Raw genomic sequence first — 24,476 nt, 5'->3', positions numbered from 1 at the left:
ACAGCATGTCAATGTGATAGAACGGCCCAGTCAAATCCAAATATGACTTTGTGGCAACACTCAACATTTGATGCTTAGCAATGTTCTCCAGTCAACCTGACTTACCTGAAAAAAATCCAGGTGTAACTGAATAGGTACTTGCTTTTCATCTCTGCATCTGTTTCTAATTATTAGGTGAATTCTGAGGGAAACTGGTTGCACTGGATTTCATGCAGGGGTATCGGAGTAAGTGGGCAAGATTAAAAATGCATGCATGCCTCACATTTTAGATTTTCACTCGTAGAAAAAAAGTGGAAAACTCTTTTCCTTTTCACTTTACAATCGCGTGTCACTTTGTTTTTATGCTCCAAATCCATTAAATCCAATAAAACACATGAAGGTCTGTCATTCTGGTGTAAGAAAACTCTATCCAGGCCTCTTGATACCAAATACATTTTCCAAATGATTTATTCTATGAAATAATCCTGGGTTTCTTAATTGAAACCTTCTTAAGAAGATGCATTCAATCTAATTCTTAATGACATGTTGAGTAAGAAACCAGCCGCGCAATTCAAGAGCCGCCAAAGAAAAAAAAGATAGAATTGCTAAGTGATGGGGAAAAAGGTTGCAAGATTGCACTATTTTGTCGAACACGTCGTGAATGCAGCCGCAGCCCGTGAAGAGGACGCCCCAACACCTGCAGCCCGGAGTCACATCCTGTAGTGGATCAGCTGGCTGCTGTGATTAATGTGGCTTTCTCTGTTATTAGGAACGAAGGAGCAGCAGTGCAGGCGCAGGAGACGTCTTGGTCTCTCCTGTGATTAGCTTAACAAGAAGAAGATTAGAGCACACACTCCTGATGGCAAATCCAGTTTCAGTCGGTGTGAATGAAAGGAACTAATCACAGGATTCCATTGCTTCCATTCAGCACAAATGTCTGTCTTTGTGCTGGGAAATTGTGAGAGTCTTTTTCTTTTTTTTTTTCCACCATTATCCGTCACTGAATGTTTCTGCTTTTTTAAAAAAACGTGTGAAATCATTCAACCTTGACACCTGTTAACCTTCGCAGCTCGAATCGGTCAGAGCCTGTGGTTCTTTTTTTTTCTTTTTTAATAACTTTTACTTTCAGCTTTCCAAAAAAATGTGAAATGTTCTGCCGTTCAAACAGAAAGTTAATTAACTAAAATTGGATTCAAAAAAAAAAAAAAAAAAAGAAAATCCGCCAGTAAAAAATATTTGAGGGATGTGCTCTTAAGAGTCGCTGAAGGTCTTTAACGATCCATATAAAGAGGAAATTGCAGCATGTTTCATGCAAGGAAGAGAAGCCCCAGAAATCAATACAATCTTGTTAAAACTCAGATCGTGCAAACATTAAGATCCTTAATGCAATCTGACCTCTTCTGATTTCTGACGTTTCTTCCAAATCAGAGAGCAACAGCATGCAACAAAACAAGAGATGCACTTAGATGAGCTAAGTGCTTATAAACGCTGCATTAACATGTCAGTAGTCTCTGATCAGCAGTGAATCCTCAGTCCATTTGGTCAGATGAGAGGAAGATGAGACCAATGAGGACACTGAGATGCAAACTCCTGAGCATCCAGGGAACACGATTTACATGTTTCTCTTTAGAGGCTCAACAGTACAGTGTCCATTTGACAGCACTGGCCCTGGAAAAGCAGTGATGTAGGTATATTCTAGCGGAAAATTGAAGTGCATGTGGAAAGTTTAGAGAAAAGGGCTTGTTAATAAAAAAATAAGGAATCTAAATATTCTATTCACAATTAATTTTTAAGAGCCAGCAGATCACTGTCGGATCAGGAAAGGTCACACTCCATAACTCTCCAGGGATGATTGATTTTGTTCAGGGATCTCCATTCATTTTTACTTTCATATTTCTGTAGCCGTTCCTCTGTATGTTATCGGTGGTGTCCTGTGTGTCATTTGAATGATTGCTAAACTGAGGCACTGACAGCTGTTTTTTAAAGTTTTTTAATCTTTTAGTTCTCCGATCACTTTGCCTTTCAAGTAACATTTCCAGTGTGCTGCAAAATAACTTGCAACCAGTTCATCCATTCATAAAATTTTATCATCCTCCCCCACTCATCTCCTCCTCTTTCTGTCACTCTTTATCCCACTTATCCACCTTGATTTCCAATTAACCTTTAATAAGACTCATTAAACCCACTTCAGTCCTCAAAGCATTCAGAGCAAACACAATAAGTCTCAATGTGATATCAAACAGATTATTGTCAGTGTTGTCCATTTCAATATTAAAGCAAATTAATCCTTCACTCTTTCCGCAGCTCTAACGATGTCAATTTGATCTCTCGTTCTTCATGCACTTTTCTTTTCCCCAATGCACCTTTCAGGGATGGAGGATACAGTGGCAGATGGATCTCTCGTCTCTCGAGTTCGAACCTCCCCTCGATCCCGAGTTTTCTTCTCCCAAGCCACATCCGTGGAGATGGCAAATTACAGAGACATCAGACTCTCAATAGTCTGATGACTCGCCCTTTCACTTTGTTTAAGCCAGTAAACTCATCAGTAGCTGGGAAAGTCTGGGTTACATTTGATGTTATGGCTCTGAGTGCTATGGACATTTATTCTAATTTTCTCTTGACTGTTGTGCTCTCCAAACATTTTCCATCTTCTTTCTATAACTGTTGTGATGCCTAGTGTAGTTTCTGCCCAAAGCACATTGGTAAGGCTGTCCTCACACTGAGATGAAGCCAGACCAACATAAAAAGTACCAACCATCTCATCCATTTGCAATTTTGGTCATTTTGCTCACGTTTTCATACAATTCAGATTGAGTTTTTGGCAAGTGTGGCCGAGGAGCTTCGCTTTCTATTTAAAGTGGAATTTTGTTCATTTGCTTACAACAAAAAAAAAAGAAGAATCTCTTCGAGGCTAAAAGCAATTTATTAAAGTCCTAAAACCTGAACCCACAACTTTAAAATGTGAAGTACTGGTATGTGTAATTTACAGACTGGTTTAATAAAAAAAATAACTTGCTGCAAATCAAAAACAGATCTTAAAAAATAATCACCTTTATTTTTTGCAGGACCCAGAATGTTATTACATTTTCAAACAGTCACAACAATCGTGTGTGTGTGTGTGTTTGTGTGTGTGTGCACTGAATAAAACAAACAGTAGATACACATCTTGAACACGTAGAATATGAATGTCCCGTCTAAACTGGATTATTGCTTAAAGAAAATACTTTAAAAGACTAGCCTTTAGAAACGTCAAACAGCTTCTCACTTCCTTCTCTAACAGTTGTTTTCATCAATGCACTAAATACTTTCAGTCATACAGAATGACAAAATGAAAAATTAAAAAGGAACAACAAAAAACATTTAAAAAAATAGTCTCTCATTTTACATGATCTACCATGTAAGTCTTATGAACATTTCACCCACATTAAGAACAAAGCAGTTCTGCTAAAAGGCCAGGCCTCACGTCCTCTGCATCCTGGACGTCGCTCTCCCTCAGCACCGACAGCCGAAAAAACTCTCAATATTCAATCTGAGCATCCTGAACATGGACCCCCACAGCAATAATTACCAAAACTATCCCCATCAGAGGCACATCAGCTCTCCTGTTTATCTTTAACCAGGAGGGCCGTGTGCTGCCCTCCACTGGAGGCCTGGAGAACTTCACGATTCTCCAGCTGCTTTCCAGTCATCTTCACAGGGCTCCACTCGTCTTCCTCCTCTCCTGTGCCGAGCTGCAGGTTGGTTCCCATGCCCCAGGCATACACAGATCCTAAAGAGATAGAGAGAGACAGAGTGAGTGAGTGAGTGAGTGTGTGTTGGAGGGGGAAGAACAAAACCAGCAGCGAGAACTCAACTAGAAAATTTGAAGTTGTAAAGTCAAGCACAGAATAATAAAATTTGCTTATTAATTTTTAAAAGTGCAACAAAACCGCATTTGACCCAAATTTAAGTGTTAAGATAATTATGGCCATTTAGGTCATTACATTTATATGTCAAGGTAATTTTGCAATTCGTAACTTCAGCAAAACATTGATTTTGTTTCACTCTCAAAGGGACACTGCAGAGGATCTACTGGCTTTTTTAAACAAAGAAAATTGAACAGCCTAGAAAATAACTCCCATAGAGACGCTTTAGTAACTTAAAAAAATTCAGAACTCCTTCTATAATCATTTAACGCAGCGTCAAGGACTAAAGTACAACAAAATGACAGATTAAACAAAAAAATAAAGCTCACGAACACAAAGAAATATCTAGGTAAGAGACATTATGCACAAACACACTGCAGCTGTTTATGAGTAGTCATAGCAACACACAATCTGCAAAGTTTTGTTTTCAAAGTCTGACAGCAACTCAGTGGAAGCTGGTAAACCTGGAAGAGTTGCTTCTGTGAAGGATACAAATTGTCTGAGTGATTTTTTAAAAACACTTTTACTTGCCAGTTTTGTTTTCGTCATAAATACAACAAAATGACATAATTAAACTGTATGTCCATATTTACCCATCATTATTTAGAATGGCTACGACAGCTGGTGACCAGAAATGCTGAAATGTCCTTTTAAATGGATCAAAACCGAAAACGGACTATTTTCGGAGTGTAAATATGTGTACATATTTAAATTAAATTTAGTGAGTAAAAATCAGATTATAGTTGTGACTTGATTACGATTGTAACTAATCATTGTTTCATCATTTTATTTGAGTGTTTTATCTAAATGTGTTCAGTTACCTAACTGGCTTTGACCAGTTATTCTTTAAGGTTCTTTCTTTATCTATGATGTAATTTCCCACTCAAGGGGTCCATCTGTTCTGTTATCTCTGCACTGTTCCACTGAAGAAGGTCATCATAATAAAAGCCAATTCCCAAGCAGAGTTGAGCAGAGCTCACCAATCTTTGATCCTGAGCGGGTTAGAGGTTGCGGATCTTTCTCTTTGCAAAGGAAGGCACAAAAACCTCATTGGTCTTGTGTCTGGTTCTTTACAGGTCTTGAAGAGCTCATTTTAAAAACCCCAACAAAGATGATCTCAATTATATGGCTTTCATTTTTTGTTGGATCCTAAACAGTTTCTTCAATCAAGGACACACGCTGAACCTCTCTCTGCTGCGACAAATCTTTGTTCTTACTTGATCGGATATAGAGGAAAAACCTGAAGCTGCATTTGTTAAGATAGATTTGATTCTGGGAACTTTAAACCAAACACTCATGTGAAACTCAAGAGTCCAAATCCAGTTTGTTTCTCACCTTCTCTGGTAACTGCGTAGCTGACAGAAGCTCCACATGACACTCCTTTCGCCGGCTCTATCCCCGCCACAGGACTCGGCTCACTCTTCTCTTCAGCTCCTTCGCCATGACCGAGGCGGCCGTACTCGGCTCTGCCCAGACTATAAACCTGCCCTTAAAGCACAAATGGCAAAAAAGATCTGGTTTGCCTCCCGTTTCTATTTTATTTAACATTAATACTGTCTCTACATATTAATAGTATTCATAGACAGTCATGTGTGGTCTGCCAACCTTCAGCGTCGAGGCAGAGAGTGTGATGTTGTCCTCCAGAGAAATCCACCCAGGAAGTGGTGGAGTTCCTGAAGCATGTTAGTTTGATGGGGGCAAAACACATCGAGGTGTTTTGAGTGCCTGGACAAGATTGTGTAGAAAAACATACGCATTTATTATGTACTGCCAAAGTGAATTAACTCAACAAAGCGGTGAATGGAAAGAAATGAGGCCAGCGTTAATAGATTGATCATCTCTCCAAATATCGAGCCAACAGCTGCTCTTACCCAGCTGATGGTAGTTGGAGAGACCAAATCCATAAACGTATCCTTCTTTAGAAACAGCAAAGGTAAAATACGCTCCGCAGAAGGCATCTGTGAAGCGAACTTTCCTATTAAGTTTCACCATCTGCGGGACCAGCAGTCGTTCTAAAAGGCCGAGACACAGTTCACAAAAAACATATGAAAGATATACCAACATTTTGCAATTGATCTTTTTTTTTTGACAAGTGGAGGACATGAAGTTACCCACCAAGCCCTTTCCTGCCTCCTCTGTTTGAAAAATGTTCTGGTACTCTCCCCAGCTGGCCCTGCTCCGCTGAGCCCGACGTGAAAAGGTTTCCATCCAGCGTCAGCAACACTATATGATCGTTACCTATTAATGCATACACAGCCGATTAAAAAAAATAAAAAGTCAAGCAAACAAAAATCTGCTGGCTCACACAGAAAAAGCATGAAACAACTTGACAATGAAGCAAAGTATTTCATACCTGAGGCAATTTTCACAACAAGTTCTGTGAGAGGAATTTTCACAGGAACAGGACATGTTTTCATGGGCTCCAGAAGACCAATAACACCATTGTTGTCCTGAAAAAAATGGATCAAACACACACGTTAGGCACTTTTCAAAAACCATAACCAGAGAGAAAATAGAGGAGCAGAAGAAAAACATACAACCTCCTACTACTATGGGCTACAAATGAGAGCGGACAAAAAAATTAAAGGCTAGAGCATAGGTTAAAAAAATGTTGACGTTAAAATATAACAAAATTCAGCAGGACAGAGCTACTTCTTAAAATGATTTATGTCAGATATAAACAAGTAAGCTGATTAAGCTGTTTTAAGTTATGCATTGATTATCAATAATCAAATGATCCACAAATATCAAGCACCGTTATCTTTATCACATTTTCAAAACTATCAAACAAGCAGAAACTGAAAACTCCCATTGTCTTTATCTAATGCTGCTGTCTATCACACAAATCACAAATCTTGTTTACTTTTCCTCTGCGATATATTCTGACTTGTGACATCATACAAGGAGAAAATTTGCAACACACAAAGATTTCCAAACATACGAGAACTCGGTCCAAGTAGAAAAACATAAAAAGATTAACCCTGAATGAGCCGCAGATGTACACCGATCCATCCTCTGTGAGCGCAGCGGTGTGGCTGTCCCCTGCAGACACCTGGACCACCTTGTCATTCAGCGTCACCATCCCAGGAACCGTCTCGGACCCTTCCTCTGACGTGTCCCGACCCAGAGCGCCCTCATCGTTACAGCCAAACGTGTAGACCTAAAAACAGTCAACACCCACCCCCCCAAAAAAAATCATCTCTCGAGAAATTCAAACTTTTTAATTCCTCCTTTTACAGACAGAAACAGACAAACGTTCAATCAATCAATCAATCAAATTTTATTTGTATAGCACATTTCAGCAGCAAGGCATTTCAAAGTGCTTTACATAATTAAAATAAAAACAAAACGTTGACTCACATGACCAGTTTCACTCAGACACACTGTGTGCATGCCTCCGGCCACCACCTGCACCATCTTCTCTGGTAGAGACAGCAGGGCTGGCTTCCTCCTCTCAGTGACGTTCTCACCTAAGCCCAGCTGTCCAACATCACCCTGGCCCAAAACCAGAACCTGGCCCACCTCTTTACAATGACTCCTGTGTGAAACCACAACTAACACACACACACACACACACACACACAAGTACAAAAACATGAACTGAATTATAAATCATTATAATACTTATGCTATACTTATAGAAAATGGACTCGGACATCACGAGAGACTAGATAGGTTTGCAAGAAGATGCTGCTTAAGAGAAACAAAACTAAAGTAAATATAATGATTAACACCCAGTTGCTGGCAGTAGTACACATTTTAAATTGTTTTGCAAATAACTCAAACAAACAAATAAAAGTTTGCAGAGTAATAAAAGAAAATATATTTTGTGTGGTTGAAAAGAATGCTTTTCTTGAAGTAATGAAAAAACAAACAAAAAAAAAAAACACTTTTGACTCAGAATTTACAGTGACAGGTTGTGTCAGGGAGTCCAGTCCAGCATGTAAAGTATGAAAAAAATGTTTGAAGCACCTAGTTTCAACCTTGGTGGCCTCGTGACATTTCGTACGTTATAATCCTTAAAGATGTAGAGGGAAATACAGAATACAACGCGTGCTTGAATGTAGTCTTGCGGTCATTTCCCAGCTTTTCTAAGAAGTCACAGGAAACCAACATAGTTCTGAAGTTTATGATGTACCTTTTATTTTCTTGGCCTGTTCACCGCTGTCTGCAGTCTTCCTCTTGTTGGTCATCTTTTTGGCAGGCATGGCAGCAATGCATCCACGCTACAGAAAACAGTGGTACAGTGAAAACAGCATTAGACAGGATTTTCATTTTAGTTTCAGACAAAATCATTAAATAATAATAATTTTAAAAAAGTCTTAAAAGCAAGGTTGCGTGAGACAGAAGTGATTAAAGGCAGTATAATGGCTTTAATCATTATACTGAAATGCCTTTAATCACCTATAATGCTCAAAAGTTTATGACTTAATGAGAAGTGTGGCAGGACATGACCTGCTGACTGACAACAGCACAAGCAGTCTTTATTTCATTGACCGGTGGCTGATGGGGTTTAGCAGCTGTGAGGGGATCGTTTTACACTGGAAACAGCTGTACTTTCTCCACCTCTGCTACCAGACGAAAAGCAACATTCAGCGTGAGCATGCCTAGTGAACCACTATAGTGCAACTCTCTCCTGGGCTTCATTACATTCACACAAAATGACGTGTATACACGACGACTTGCCAGTCTATGTTGCCATTTAGCAAACCCGAACAGTTTAAATTCAGTTGCGTGACCCAACACTTTCCACATGTGTGCTACAGTTAGCTTTACATAAATGCATCTCATAACAATAAATATATACGATGTGTATATAGAGATTCCACTTGTTAAAGTAACAAATAAAGCAGTCGTTAATGGTTCTATATAAAAGTGAGACATTTGCTTAAAAATTAATATGAAGCTGAGCTGAGTATTCAGGAGCCAACGCAAGCTAGCTAACCGTTAGCGTCACACTTGGTAATGAATGAACAGCGATTACAAACTATGGTAACTTACAAGCGCGCACATTAGTAACAACGGATTTATTTGTCTGTTGTTAGCTATATCATCACAAGTATTTGGTAAATATTTTACTAACCTTAAAACTTGCAACAGTTTGTACTTTGGGCAGAGGTGAACGTTCACAGCCTGTTCCCGGTTTCCACACGCGAGATGTACGTAAGACGTCACGTTCTTTGGAACCTTGAGAGAGCACGTTTTCTTAAAGAGACAGTGACGAATTGAACTTGCCGAACAAATACCGAGTAGCCACTTTCATACGCAAGTAGTTACAGTGACATGAAAACGCTACTTGTCTATTTACATTTTTTAGTAAATTTTTTTCCACACAATTGCAGAACCCGTCTGGTGACATAGGAGAAAGAAAATAAGTCTTGGGATCGACGTGTTTAATTCGTAGGCACGACTTAGCATCTCCAGATAGTGAATCGTGTCCACGAATTAAACAAATAGTGGTCACAAGGCATTAAGATTTTTATCTTCTAAAACCGGCTACCTACGATTAAATTTTTCAGATGTTCAAACAAATTATAACATCACACAAATACATAATAGAATATATTTTACTGTCCATAGTGGGCAGATGTAACAGGCAGCAGCAGCAAGGACCGTAAATACAAAACGCAGTTTTGAGTAGAAGATATAAGAGGGGGAAAAAATATGCAAACTAACCCAGTACAATGCCAAAAAAGAAAAAAAGAAAAGGTAAGGAAAAAAAAACAATACTATTTCTCTTTGCTCTTCAGATAAGCAGTGAGCATAAAAATGAAATGTGCCCCATTACTCAGAAACAATTTGACAGAGATGATTAAATTAGTAAATAAAAGGTTGAATGTTGCTTTGCCTGCTCTGGGCATTGCAATATGCTAATTGAAGTCAGAGTAAAATAATATTAAGATGACCAATTATAACAAACTCTCCAGAGCTTTAAAATGATCCATCCATAACCTTAAAATGATTAAAACTTAATCTGTAATCTTTTCTCAATTTTCTTTGAAAATAAACAAAAATAACAACCCATTGAAATACAATGCCAACCACACATACAATAGAATAGCAAAGATGTGTAAAAATACTTATTTTGCCACCTGGGGAGCATATTGAATGAGAATCAGCTGTTAATGGAAGTGAATTTATTTAATGGTAGACAAAAATCCTGCAAAAAATCTGAATTTAGATTTGTTATTTCCTTCAGTATTTCTAAATAAATGTGTTCATATCAAAGATGACATAAGTGGGTTTATATGTAACAAAATATCACTTTCTTTTAAGGCTTTTTGCACATCCTTACAGAACCCCTCGACTGCAGGGGGCGCTGTTGGACAGTCAGAAAAAGTAGGGGAAAAAAGAGAGCCAGGCACAGGTTCACATCAGATGAGGTTCAGAGAATAATAGCATTATTTATTCAGATCCAGATGTGACTATTTACAGTTAAGAAGAAAACTCATCGGCTCATATAATTCAACATCCAATTAAAACTGAACTTATCATTATCGTTTTGTTTTTTTACAGGAAAAGAAAGGCGTTTCATGTTCCCATTCTTGTAGCATTTAATCACAAACTAACGTTTTGTACTTAAAAAAATAGCAACCTATAATACCTTTATATTTAAAATTTATTTCCAAATAAAAGGAAGACAAGATATACAGAAGCATCAGTTAAACCTATATGAACCTATACACAGCATAGAGAACCCTGTAAGCTACTGGCCAGACAAAAGTACATTAAAACACACCTGCAGCTTCAAAATTCTCCAACCAAAATTGACTCCCTGTTGACCGGTTATTCATTTTCTGACTTTTGTTGTTGTTGTATAAATCCCTGATCTACGCTCACAGCAACTCATATTTAAGCTCTTGTTACAGACACTATGAGAATGACCTTATTTAAAACGGCTACAGAATGCATTGCTTGCTCAACTGTTAAAGGGAAGTACAAAAACTCATAAAAAAAGTAGAAATGAAGAGAGGACGTCCAGATCCAATGGCACTGGATGTCCGGTTGGCTCATGCAGAGTATTGCAAAAATCAGTTTCCTTTAGTCCTTCAGGCATTAATTATGTTGGCACGCATGAAAAAGTAGATGGCCTCCCTGACCTGCACTTTTTTTTCTTCCTGCAGCTAGATTGACGCTAAATTCGCCACCTTACATCACAACCACAAGTACGGGCAAAGCCAAATAATAATAATAATAAAAAAAACAGCTCAAATATAAGCTCTCGCTACTCATGTGATTACAATTACAAAATAAAATGTCTTGTGCATTACAGAGTATTTTATCATAACATCTTTCCCCAGTTGCATTCTAAGATATAACAACAGCAGTCTGTACATAACTAATAGAAAACACAAAATCCCAGAGATGCCAAGTCCTAAAGCGGAAAACGTCCAAATCTTCACATTCTGGTGCTTCAGTCTCTGTTATCTATTATTACTGTGTGAAGTATGATAAGGTCCTCATCATTATTACCGTGTTTATTGTATGCCGTTACATTAGCAAGATGAGTTAGTGTTTCCATATACAACAAAGAGCAGAAAAAAGGCAACACAGAATGAGGCCGCGTTAAAGGTTTTAACTAGATCCAAGTCTCTGAAGGGCGCCGCACGCACGCAGCAGTAGCAGAGTGAGAGTAAGCGCTGTGGTCGTAGCTCCTCTGCCGCCTCACTCCCTCGTTGGCACGTTGGGTCTCTCACGCTCCCCGCAACCCCACGTCATCTAGGAGAAATACTGCATCTGGACCTCGCCTGCCACCGCCTCGGGTCAGGCAGAAAGCGATGTGGTGAGAGGGTGATGGAAGGCAAGCGGCGGGCATTCTTGTTGTGAGTCACTTCCAGGCTCTTCCCTGATTACACAGTACAGCAAAGTCTGGATATGGTGGTGAGGGGGGGCAGGAAACGGGGCAATCTGCGCACGGAGCCGCCTCTGTTCACAGAAATCCTAAGTGCTTCACTATCCGAGAGCGTGGACGCTAAGGCCGATGAAACCTACACAAAACAGACATTAAGTTTAAATAAATTCGTCACCCTAATATATATTTTTTACTGATGGCGCATATTGCTTGAATGATTTTATTACTAAGTCTAAATAATCACCGAGTATTAACACCTCTTAAACTTTACTCTATTGTCACATTAACCACAAACGTCTAGGTAGTCTGGTTTTCATGGAGGAAAGGTGAGAGAAAAGTAACTGTTGAAGGAAAGTCCAGTTTGCAGACGCAATGTAGAGGAAACAGCAATATGCTAAAGAAGGTCAAATTAGATCAAATTGAACTTTTTAGTCATATATGGTGATATAAGTAGCGCACAAAAAACTCTGGAAACACCAGAAACCCGGCGGTAGCATAATTGTGCATCACTCTATGCAATCAATCGTATTTCCTATGGTATTCAGGTTTACTGAGTGTTATAAAGTTAATATTTAACCCATAATTGTACCTTGTGTAAATTCTACTCTCTTCATGAACTTCCATTTCAGTGCTTTTATAGTCGTTGAGCTCCTTCCGGATGGCGGCCTACAAAAACCAACAGGAGATGTTAAAACAGCCGAACTTAAGAAGAAAAACACACAGTTTCATGAACATGATCAATTAGGTGTATTTCTCACATAAAGTAATCTCTGTTTTAGCTTTACAATAAGCAATACCTTGTCTGCAGGAGTCAGCTTGGTCCATGGTTTGTCCGCCCTCCGGTCGTAGTCCTGGGCCTCTGTGACTTCCACATACTCGTGGAAACGCAGGATCTTTCTCGCCTGCAGCTCTGCGACTGTGGGTCGTTGACTCAGCTGCGACAGAAGGATGATTTTTGTTACTGCTTCACATCCATCAAAAGCAAAATATGACACCTGGGTGTTTGTTGTTGACGTGCTTGTTCACCTTTCTGGTCAGACGCCGTTTGATCTCCCTGACCTCCGCTTGCCTATCAGCTTGATTTTTGGCTAAAAAAGAAAAAAAACAACAGCAAAAAACAGGGACAGAGCTTATTTTAGACTTGGATGTGCAGGAAAGGCAGAGAAGAAAGAAGTTTCCAAAATTAGATCTCTCAACTGAATTGAGAAACCTTTTGAAAGCAAAAATCTATACAGGAGACAGCTTTGTTGAACACGCCGCAACACGCGGTACAATTTGGCTTCACTGAAACAAATCATTCAGAGGTAAAACCATCACAGCACTGAGAGATGAGTAAATATTACAGAGTATCATTGCTGTTAATTTAAAGTGAAAGGGAGCGATAGTTAATACTGACGCTGAAGGATGTTCCTTTGCTCAAGCTCCTCAGCAGTCGGTCTCTGGCTGAGCCGCCTGAATGCAAAAGAAAAAAACAAAAAGAAAAAGAAATCAGTATTTTCAAAGTGTTTTATCCGCTTTTCAGTCAGGAAATAAGTAGGGCAATGATCTAAGAATCTATTTCTGTATCTTTTTCGTAATTTTCTTTTTTAGAAAATCAGATTTGACACACACACAAAAAAAAACAAACAACAAAAAAGCGATGACAGTGAATTTACCGTGTGAGTGCGGTGCCAATCTGTGTACGAATGGCCTCCCACTGCTCCCTGCTCTGCCAGGTCAGGCCCGTCTGACCCGGAGGCTGGTCCTCTCTGCTGCTTCTCTCCTGTGTGAACCTGTCCCTGTCTGGGGCGCAGGGACGGCTGCTCAGCTTCAGAGCCAGAGTGTCCTTCCTCTTGACCCTGCTGGCCAGGGCACCTGCAGGACAGAAATGGAGAAGAAGAGAGAAAGGCAGTGGTTGTGATGGAGTACCAGACTACTGCATAGCTTCACATAGCAAAAAAAAAAAAAAAAAGAAGAAAAAGAAGGTTATTCCAGTGAGCTTACTGAGTGGGGGTTCGTCCTCTTCATCAGAGTCTTCCTCTTTATGGGCCACCTGATCATCTGAATCGCTGTCCTCCCTGTCATGCTGTCCTCGCTCGTCCTCTTCCTCGTCTTCCTCCTCCTCACTGCTGTTGTCCCCAGGAAGGCCACAAACACCAGCATCCCCGACCAGGCAGCGGCGACTCCGTGGCTCCAGCTCCGGCTGGGGGATTTCACCGTCATACTCCTCTTCTTCCTCGTCATCTTCTTCCTCTTCTTCCTCCGAGTAGTCATCTTCAGACCTGACAGGAAGGAAACATTTCAGGGTGGATAATTACACAAATGTCGAACTTGTCTTTTTTAAGCTAATAACTTTTTTTACAGCAAAATTATGATCAGTGCAATTCTAGTTGTGACATGAGCAGAAAAAGAAATCTCATGATTTTAAAGCAACATTTGTCATTAAACTGAAGTCCGAACTGTGACACGCTCTTTAGTCTGTGTAAAATACGAAGGCATAAGTCTGTGTCTGAGACTTATTTTGAAGTAAGAAAGGAAGTAGTTTGTTGCCATCAGTGGAGTTGACTAATAAAGACTGATGGTCAGGTTAGCAACATTCATAAACAAAGATTAAAGAAACACTAAACCCTTTTAAATAATTTATATGACAGCATTTTGTTATAGCACAATCAAGAAACTGTTTGCTTCAGTTGTTTTAAAAAGTGCTCAATATATCAAACATGACTTAGAAGAAATGTTACTTTGCAAGTTGACGTAATGAAATTGTGCCCGTCTCTTTAAGAAGCTCCTACTCTTTCTGACACTTGGCCTTCAGCAAGACGTCACAACAATGTTTCTCATTATGCTGTTAGCTGCTCTTAGACGTAGTTAGTATGATGAGTTCAGCAGACTAGTAGTCCCACCAGATGTTTGCTAATTGCTGCTGCTGCTAAACAACATACCAGATTCTGCATCCAAACAATCCGTTTCAATTTAAATATTTCGAACATTGCAAACTGCTGAACTGTGCAGCTCCAGCGTAACACGAGACATGAGGAAATGTCACGTAAAGTACTGGAAAAACTCACAGCTTTAGAGGCTGAATGCTGACGGGGAGAGGTCGGCCGCGATCTGCTTGATACTCCGGAGGGGTTTCGAAAAGCAGCGCGTGTGCCCGCTGCACCCCGTCCGGATGAGGCTGCGCCGGGCCAGGACTGGACAGCGCTCGCTGGATCATGATGTGCAGCGGGACGGGGGCGGGGCGCTGGGGCGACTCCACGGTTGGGCTCGGTGGGTCGAACAGCATCGGTATGGGCTGCGGAAGAGGGTGCGGGTAGGAGTGCTGATGGTGGAGGTGGTGGGTGTGCATGTGCTGGCGGGGCGGAGAGGGCGGTATGTGGGTCGGCAGGGGTGGGGAAGGAGGAGGAGGGGGCAGCTGGAAGCCCATGGGGAGGATGCTGTGGTCCTCCACAGAGTGCGGGGACGGAATGATGGGATGGCTCGGAGTGGGGTCCTCCGTGTTGCGCTTAGTGACCGGGGTTGTCCTCTTAGGAGGCATTGGAGGGGAGGGCTTAGCCGGATGGAGACTCGCACCCCCCGTGGCTTGACTGAAGTCGCCTGCAAGTGACAAAAAAAAAAACGAAATGCCTGATCGAGTTGTTTCAAACATAGAGAGACTGCTGGGGAATATGCATAATGGCGAGCTGCTAGCAAGTTTTTCTTTCTCAGTGCAGTTTGCCCCGTGACATGTGTGCACAAACGTCAGTCACACATATGCAGTCATTAAACGCACACGAACAAGCACTTTTATTACATGTGTGACTGAGCATCAGAGCACATATGCAGTGTGTGCCAGAGATACACACGCTGCCTGGGCAGAGCAGAGTGCAGCATGTGCCCCAGGTCAGAGAGACAAACGAGATGCATACATGCTCTTTGCAGCCAGACCCTAAACAACCCATCAATGCTCATATAATTTGCCTCATACTGTGCACAAGAGGCTCTTAAACACAAAGCTTCAGCTGTTGGCATGCACAGCTATGTGGTTCCTACAGTGCCTTGCAAAAGTATGTATAGTCCTTGAAGTTCTTCACATTTTGTCATACCACAGCCACAAACTTGAATGTTTTCTTTCCATTTTATGTGATAGACCAACTTAAAGTCGCATAAAATTGTGAAATGGAAGAAAATGCTACGTGGTTTTTGAAATCCGGATCATTCTAACACGAATGTGGTTTGATCTAAACATCAGTTTGAAGGCTTTTGTTGCCTCTTACAGACCAGGATTTCTTTTGTTTGGCTCCATCCGTCTTCGAATCAGGTCTAAGCAGTTTCGGTGTGCAGCCACACAGAGTGACTCGGCCAACACCACCATCATGTCATCCTGGCGACTGCGTGTTCAGGTTCATGTGGAGTGCTGCTCAGTTTAGTTTGAAGGCAATTTTTTTTTGATAGGTTTTGCACATTTACATTTTTGAAACCTCAAGATTTTCAAAGCTATGGAGATAAATATATATATATATATATATATATATATATATATATATATATTTTTTTTTTTTTAAATAAACTAACCCTGATTTTAACTTCTCCACTGTTTTTTCTCTGATCTGTCCAGCTGTGTTTCTGTTTGTATGACGCCTGTACAGAAAGGCTGGACTTTAAGATTAAATCAAACCCAAGACAACTCAATTTACTCATTAGGTGATTTTAAAGGCTGCTTTATTTAGAGGAGTTACTTAAGAGAACATGTGTACAAAAACCACACCTATCTGATGGTTTATTTGCGAAAAAGAAACTGTAATAATAACTGAAAACCAGCTATTCTTTTTCTTCCATGTCTCAAATGTCAGTTGTTTTGTGTGTCTACCACATAAAATCTCTCTAAAATGCATTGAATTTTGTGGTTTTAATGTTGCAAAATGTAAAAAGAAAAAAAATTTGCGTGGCACTGTTATAGCTCCGCAAACTCTTCAGAACAGCTGGGAAAGCATAGTTGCTCTATGGAGGCAAAGTGAAAGAAAAGAGGAGACAGAGTCACAACATGCAGCTGACTGTGTTGTAGTGGAAAACATCTCCTCCTCTACCTGAAGCCCACTGTCTCCACTCTACATTCCCATCCCTCCATAATCTTTTTTTCCCCATTTCCTCTGTGTGTAACACGGGTGGATTATAACACATATTATATTATGCAAAAAAAAAAAAAAACGTTTGATGCAGTGCAGTCAACAGCTGAAACCTGCTGAAGGCTCGTCCTCATTCACACGTATAGCCTCTAAAAACAGGTCAACCGCACTCACACAGAAGCTCCCTCATTTAAACACAAAGCAGGGCTCAGTATAGGCTTATTGGAAGCATGCGACTCTTATTTAGTGCATCCAAAGAAAGGAATTCAATGGCAATCGAGAGGTTAAAAGGCAGAGCAGCAGAAAAAAAACATGTTGGCAGCAAAGAGGGGGACGTGACACGATGAGAAAGGAAGACTCTGGACTGGCGGCGTCCTGGTGACAGAAGAGTCTCCTTTTTACCTGAGCGCAGGCCTCCGGCCCGCCGGCACAGGTAGACGGGCAGAGACAGGTAGACATCGTAGTCGCACTCTCGCTTCCAGCAGGACCAGTAGAGGGGAAGCTGAGCGTTTTCTCCCCCCTGCAGGGCGGATACTGATAGGGAGGAGACGGAGGCCTTTCAGCGAAGTGTTTGTTACATAAAAGAAGCTGCGTGGCGGGGCTGTCGAAGCGCTTCGTTAGGGAGTCATATTGCTGTGACGCACAGCAGATGGGAATCCTTAAAGGTCGTTAATTAAACATGTGCAGCCAAACTGTAGGTTACTTGGCTTAATTTTACACTTGTAAAAATCACAAAGGCAAAAAATGATTAGCCTCCCTTCATTTTTTTTGTGCTTTTTTTAATCACATGTGGACATTTCAGATCATCTGAAAAATGTATATTAGGCATATATAATGCAAAAACTGGTTTGTAAATTACAATATTTTCCAAAACATGCTTTTTTGTGGTTACAAGTACACTTACAATCTACTGAAAGACGTTATCCACTAATGGAGAAAACATGGATCAGGGATGAACCTTCCCAGGTGAATCGTGTACGTTTTTCTAAATTACTCCAAGTTCACATCAAAAACTCACACAGGAGGTGAAAAAGAAACCAAAACAACATCTAAAGCTCTGCAGGCCTTGGGCTCAGATAAGGTCAGGGTTCACGAGACGACAATAAGAAAAAGACTGCGCAAAAATGGTAACCATGGAGGGGCTCAGAGCATAAAACCCCCAACTTTGATTCAAACAAACAGTCTATCTCATGGTTGACAACAACAACCCCAAATATATTGATGATTCGTTGATAGAACGATATTTTGTTGACTGATTAGACTAAAGTGGAAGATGTCAAACTAATATTGCATTTCAGAAAAACAACGTCATATCTATAGAGAGAGAGTCCAATATGCAGTTTTGGTGCTTTGGTGCAGTTATGGCTTAACATAACTGATGTTAAATAGAAATAGAAAATCCTGAAGGACAAATTTCTTCTATAAGCTTGTGAACTTCAGCTCAAAGCAGAGCTCTGAAAGAAGAAAAAAGGAAGGTTTTATAACGTCTTTGCTTAAATCAGATAAAGACGCTGCTGCATGACCTTCAGATGAACGCTCCAAAAATCTTCCAAAAATGTTGAATTGTTCAGAAAAAGAGTCGACCAAAATTCCTCCAAAATGATTTAAAAGGCTAACAGTTATTGTTTGTTAGTTTTTGCCACCAGGGGGTGACACAACCGGTTTTTAAATTTAGCAGGCAAAAATACCTTTTCCTCATGGTTGAGGTAGGTTTTTTTTTTATTGTCCAATAAATAAAATCGCCATTTGAAATATGTGTTAAGTATTTCATAAGATTATCTTTCAGTTTTATTACAATTGCTTGACTGTGTTAGTGATGATGAGGACAAACGGGCATACATTATGACTCCTTTTGACTGGGAGATAAATGATGAGCAGGACATGTCGCGTCTCACAGCCCTATAAAGAACCCGACTGTCTCTTTAAAGCAAACCATGCACTTCATTAGCAACGTGGATGGCTTGTTTCGCTGACTTTAAGAACATGAAGTACACTCATTTATCAAGACACTGCAATATCAACAGATGTGCTGTTCAGACAAGAGCGAATCATAATGGAGAGTCTTCGCCTAGAGGGAATTAAAGCAAGATCCCAGATGAGAGGAAAACCTCACTGTAAACAACAACTACACTGTCTGTACCGAAGCACAGCCACGGGAGCCTCTGTTATCTTCACAGTGTAAAATGCATAAAATGTTGACACTGAAGGAGCCCAGGCATGATAAATAACTAGCTGGGGAAAAAAAGCTTCTCAAGCTGTTCAAATAACATCATTAGTGCAATGTCTGAATGTGAGTGAGTGGAATTTCTCAAGGCCAAAACTCTCCGCTGTCATTTCCTGTAGAAAAACTGCTCGCAAAGTAAGGACTCATTAAGAAGTCCGTGCATTTCGGTGACTAAGATCTGCCTATTTCGCAGCACTTACCCAGCATGGCCGCGTTGTTCCGGTTTACGGGCTTGGGTGGAGGCAGAGGAGGCTGCTTGGTGCCCTGAGAGGAGGGCGTCAGGGCTGAGGGTGCAAGCGGATGCGTGCTGGTTCCCGCAGAAGACACGGACCGAACGGGTTTGGAAGTCCCGGAGGAGGGGGACGAGTAAAGGGTCGCGGGGTGGTTGGACGGCGTCCGAGGCGGGCCCTCGTTTCCGGGCTCAGGGGTGGAACTCATCAGCCACTTGGGAGGCATGACCGACTGCTTAGGCGGCAGAGGTTCACGAAGAGTGTCCTGCAGCGCCTCCAGTTCAGGTACAAAATGGCTGTCTGACTCTACCAACAGAGAAGACCAGAGAAGTTTTATTTAATGAAGCTAAAATCGACACGTTTTTGATGTTTTTGAGGCTTTTATTTAGAAGTAAGAAAGGACAAAGTTCTTGTGATGCCATTGTGGACTGTGGTTTGAACTGTGGTTTGAAGAAGCATCCGCTACTTGTAAATTGTTTGTGTGGCAGGATTTATAGTGAAAATTAACAGGAACTGTGTGACAGTCAAAAAAAGACATTTTTTTACTGCAGGAACGGCAAAAAAGGTGCAAACAGTGCTAAAGCTAACATCAACTTGTGAGCTTCTCACTCATTTAAACTAAAATTTGTTTCACAGTTGTGCATAGAGTATCAATAGGCAGGTCACGCGTTGTCAAATGTGACCGTATTTCTCCTCCTGAGTGAAGTCTGCTGCAAAAACCATCCATTATTAAATCTTTATTTAGACCTTCCAACCTTGTCAATATTGACTTTTTTATGATGATTCTCAATACATTTTAAAACAGGTTTTCATTTTCAACTGAATATTGACTTCAACTTTTAAATAATGCGTCTCTTTACATTTCTTTCTATGACTGTAATATTATGCAATGAATGGTGCCTTCCTGCTATATATGTACTTCCCAACAATATTTTAGTACAGTATTTATTTAGCACTAACGTTGCTGAGTTCAGTCAAGCTATCACTGCTGGACTCTGCTGGAAGCCATACTGATCTTTTTGATAATTATATTCAATTCAAAATAAAATGGAGGATAATAATCAGGGTAAACATTTGGGATGAGGCTTTATTATTATTTTTGTTATAATGCCTCTAATGGGTACATGTGAGATAGTGCAATGTGCAAATCATGTCAGGAAGCTAAATGGTGAAATCAGGTTTCACTTGATTACTGCTAGAACTTTTTATCTGGAAATTTTAAAAGTAGATAAATTCAATTCAAGTGTATAGTTTGTTATTTTTTCTTATATTGTATAACATAGCACTTGGGTTATAATAAGCTTGTGGCATAACACTGGCATGAAATGAACTAAAAAAATACTATTTCCTAGTTGCAATTACTGTGTCAATAATTCATCCCCGGGCAGAAATGAACCATTATATGAGCCACTGGCAGGAAACTTATTAAAAGCAGAAGATTATAAAAGACCTTGCTGCAAAGCTCTGAATGCCTCAGCTAAAGAGACTGAGTGAGCAACTCTCTGCCGCTGCACCACTCGAAGCACTGTCTGTGGCAGCTCTTGTTTGAGAACGGCATTATCTGGGATCAGCTGTGAAGGTAAACAGCGTGGGCAGCTGCAATTACGGCCAAAAAAAGCCCACCTCCCTCTGACCACCCCTCTACTGCTACTGCTGCTCCCACGCCATTCCTCAAAGTCGCAGCTCCGAAGTACAAAGCTGTTTGTGAACAGATGAACCTCTATATCAGTGCGACGTCACCGAGCCAAAGAGGAAATCATCCAGAGGAAAGCAGGAAGTAGAAATGAAGCACAGCGGAGGGGCAGAGAGAGAGAGAGAGAGAGAAAACGAGGACAGAAAGCAGGATATGTGATAAAGATAGAAAGAGAGTAGGAGAGGGAGAGAAAGGGTCGTCGGAGAGAGAGACAGAAAAGGAAAATACAAGGTGAGATTTAAGAACAGGCTGGAAGAGGCACATGAAGGTGTGCAAATATCTTTCACATCCAACAGATTTAATTTTGACACCTTTATCTGTAATTATTCACATTATTTATAATTTTTTTTCATCTGTTTATCATCAGCAATTCCTTCTTATGTCCCAGAGACGCCACATGTATCGGTGCTACACGGCGTCACGCAAAAGACTTTTCACTTTTTCACATTCTGCCTTGTCGCAAAGATCAACATCTTTTACTAAGACTTCATGTGACGGACCAGCACAAAGCCGTACGGTTTATATAGTACAAATAATAATCTGAAAAAAACTCACATTCTTCTGATGCTCCTAAATAGAATCTGGTGCAGTCACCTGCTTTGACAAGTAACCTAATTAGTGAGTGGAGTCGACCTGTGTGTAATTTAATCTCAGTATAAATACAGCTGTTTGGTGAAAGGCTCAGAAGTTTGTTACAGGACATTATTGAACAAAAAGCCTCACGGAGACCGAGGAACACAGCCAACAGGAGAGTTAGGATATCTACAAAATAACCCGAGGTCTGGCGAATTTTGCAAAGCGCTACGCAATCCACCACGTGAAACTGCAAACCTTCCACCTGGTAGAAAGATCCACAGAGGTTCAGTCCCTCAAACGGACAACGATCAGTTTCTAACTCCACAAATATGACCGTTGGGAAAGGCTAATACATTGTGTTTACAGTTTGAAACAAATAAGGGTCACAGTAGACAAGTAGTGGACGTTGCTCTGGTCATCAACACACCATCTATTCTTTTCTTAAGCTTGCCAAAACTGATGGCAAATGGAGATAAAAACCAGGCAATCCCAGAAGAAAACCGTTTAGAGGCGTCAATGACTTGAGACTAGGGTAGAGGTTTAGCTTCCAGCATGACCTTCATCCTAAACATACTGCCAAAGCTAAAGTGCAATCATTTAGTTCGAAGCCTATTCGTCTGTTAGAATGGCCCAGCCAAAGTCCAGATCCAACAGCAATGCTCGATCCGTAACAAAATGACAATGGTTACTGATTGTTGTCCTTCAACAAAAGAAAAACAACTACTATTATTATTTTTCCATGTCTGTTTTTGGGAGGAATCAGTTGGTTTTTGTCTTTTTGGAGAGCCAACAGCGTGAGCATTTAGGAGCAACAATGGCTGTAGTGATCATGACAGATTAATGAGGAGAGGAGAAGGGAGGACGATCTGTTCTCTCATGTTCCTGAATAAGAAGCATAGCTGGAGCAAGCCTCCTGGGAGCCGACAGGAGGCTGTCTATATCTGGGAGGACAGCATTGTGCGGCGCGGAGTGACGGCAAGATGGAGGAGAAAAAAATACAGAACCGAGCATTCGCCTTACGCCTTCAACAACGTGTCAGCAAGGTCAGGTGGGGAAACGTGAGCATTATCTTTGACTTTCACGACGACAGCTCATGTTCTGACTGTAGACCTTCAGAGTCGGAGGGGCTTTACCTCTGCGGGTCCTTCCCTCCTCTGCGGAGGCATGTCGAGGAAGCGTCGGCTTCCACTCTGCTTCTGCCGGTCGCCTCCTGCCGTCCTCCGACGGGGCCTTCTGCAGCCCCAGCCTTCTCTGCCCATCGTCGGGGTGGAGTCTGCCCCCGCGCCTGCCTTCGTCCTTCTGAGCGTGGATCTGTCCCTGCCAGGCCAGGTTGGACTTCCATTCACCCTCCCCATGCACGTGTAGCCCCATGCCCCCGCTTCTCCACCCCTCCTCATGCAGTCCGGTGCCCCTGGAGCACAAAGCTCCGCGGCGGTCTCCGTCTGAGGGAGAGCGGCCCCTGTGGTCCTCCGGCTGGGTGAGCCTCCCAGGGTGCATCCTAAAGTCCGACTCTCCTGGGAGTTTGACCTGGTTACCTGGGCTCCTCCCACTGCTGATGACTCCTCCACCTCCTCCACTGACTGGAAGCGTGTGGCCGTTTTTAACGTAGGACTGTTTCACATTTTGCGCCTCTCCATCTGAAAAAGGTTGGTCGTGAAACACAAGACAAGTAGCAGGTTAAAAATACGATCTGACCTTCCAAACCAAAGACAGTGTAACATAGAGAAAAGATGAACAACGATCTTCACAGCGGTCCAATGATTTAGATAACTATCATTTTAGGCAGTAATGCACCAGGTTTGCATCGTCTTCTTTCTATGTGACTGTATTTTGTCCAGCTCTGACCAAAATACACTGTTCCAATTAAACTCCTGGTAACATTTAGCAAACTCCAATCATTTGTATTTTTCTGGTAGTAGGATGAAAAAGGCCTTTTTTATCTGGCATGTTTGCAAACAGCTGGTTGGCACTCGAGAGCATCTCCTGGTCGTTATGGAAACTTGGTGTCACAATGACGCAACCGTTTCCTGCAGTTGCCATCCTGCTCATTGTATCTGGCGGCAAGGTAAATATTATTTAACCAGATGCTAAAACCTCGTCTTTACCTTGTGGACTGAATACGGTGAGTCGCCTGAAATGTTTTCCTCACTAAAGACGATGTTAGCTGTTTGGATTTTGTTCTTAGCAGCAAAGAACAGAGATGAGTTGCCTCTTATGCCTCTTAGAGGAGAAATACTCGTCACTTTTAGGGTAAACCACCTGAGGGCAACAAGTTAGGAAGCATTATCATGCCTCCCTGTCAAATTAATAGCTCAGTATAGATATTATGTCAAACAACATGGCTACCTAGTTAGCTAAAAATGTGTCACTGCTATTGAAAAGTGGGGAAACGACAGATACTTATTCTTGTTCTAATTTGTAAATGAGTAAATGTCCTCAAATAAAAGATTGTGCTTTTTCTTAAAATTTTTTTATCTAAAATAAATTCTGAATTTATTTGGAAGATTTTACACATTTGTAGTGTTCCTAATAACTTACATAGGGGACCCCATATTCGTATTTTATCCATTTGATCTGTAGTAATTTGAGAGTAGCAAGTAAGAGGGTGTAAGAAAAAAAAGAAAATAAAAAACCTAGCAACTAAATAGATATTCAGTTTTTGTTGTGACGCAGAAGCAGCTGTAGGTTTAATAAATGGGCTTCTGAGCTGGCGGGACTGGCAGAAAGCTCACACACACACACACGTGCACACGCACACACACACACACGCACGCACGCGCACAGATACACACACACACACACACACTCACACACACACACACACACACACACACACACACACACACCCTTCTCGAAGCTATTTTGCTGCAGGCCACAATCCGTTCCACTTTTCCAGAGCTCTGGAGAGTGGCATGTAATTTTAAACTTATATT

The 24,476-nt window shown here is 41.1% G+C and overlaps 2 protein-coding genes across 12 annotated transcripts in view; both read right to left on the bottom strand.

Moving 5' to 3' along the window:
- Positions 1-3,014: 3,014 nt before the first annotated feature.
- Positions 3,015-9,124, bottom strand: rcc1 (regulator of chromosome condensation 1). The gene is made up of 10 exons (XM_008432317.2): positions 8,968-9,124; positions 8,023-8,110; positions 7,245-7,438; positions 6,865-7,044; positions 6,238-6,334; positions 6,000-6,122; positions 5,756-5,896; positions 5,490-5,609; positions 5,220-5,372; positions 3,015-3,748 (listed from the first exon to the last, which is right to left on the bottom strand). The coding sequence occupies exons 2-10, from the start codon at positions 8,090-8,092 to the stop codon at positions 3,573-3,575; spliced, it is 1,254 nt and encodes a 417-aa protein (XP_008430539.1). The 5' UTR covers positions 8,093-8,110; positions 8,968-9,124; the 3' UTR covers positions 3,015-3,572.
- Positions 9,125-10,263: 1,139 nt separating this feature from the next.
- Positions 10,264-24,476, bottom strand: part of phactr4b (phosphatase and actin regulator 4b) — a 35,559-nt gene continuing 21,346 nt past the window's right edge. For 10 of the 11 annotated variants that reach the window (XM_008432320.3, XM_081597157.1, XM_081597158.1 and 7 more), the window contains 11 exons: positions 22,677-23,180; positions 19,245-19,580; positions 17,223-17,354; positions 14,784-15,312; positions 13,720-13,997; positions 13,392-13,590; positions 13,133-13,188; positions 12,763-12,824; positions 12,534-12,671; positions 12,326-12,402; positions 10,264-11,872 (listed from right to left, as the gene is read on the bottom strand). In XM_008432320.3, the coding sequence (XP_008430542.2) occupies positions 11,857-11,872; positions 12,326-12,402; positions 12,534-12,671; positions 12,763-12,824; positions 13,133-13,188; positions 13,392-13,590; positions 13,720-13,997; positions 14,784-15,312; positions 17,223-17,354; positions 19,245-19,580; positions 22,677-23,180 (2,327 nt within the window). In that variant the 3' untranslated portion in view covers positions 10,264-11,856. The remainder of the gene's footprint in view (positions 11,873-12,325; positions 12,403-12,533; positions 12,672-12,762; positions 12,825-13,132; positions 13,189-13,391; positions 13,591-13,719; positions 13,998-14,783; positions 15,313-17,222; positions 17,355-19,244; positions 19,581-22,676; positions 23,181-24,476) is intronic. The other variant, XM_008432330.3, reaches the window with a different exon arrangement.

Source organism: Poecilia reticulata, chromosome 16 (genome assembly GCF_904066995.2).
Source record: "Poecilia reticulata chromosome 16, P_reticulata-male-v2, whole genome shotgun sequence".
Lineage (NCBI taxonomy): Eukaryota > Metazoa > Chordata > Actinopteri > Cyprinodontiformes > Poeciliidae > Poecilia > Poecilia reticulata.
Note: the sequence above shows the minus strand (reverse complement) of the source record. Positions and strands in the feature narration are given on the sequence as shown.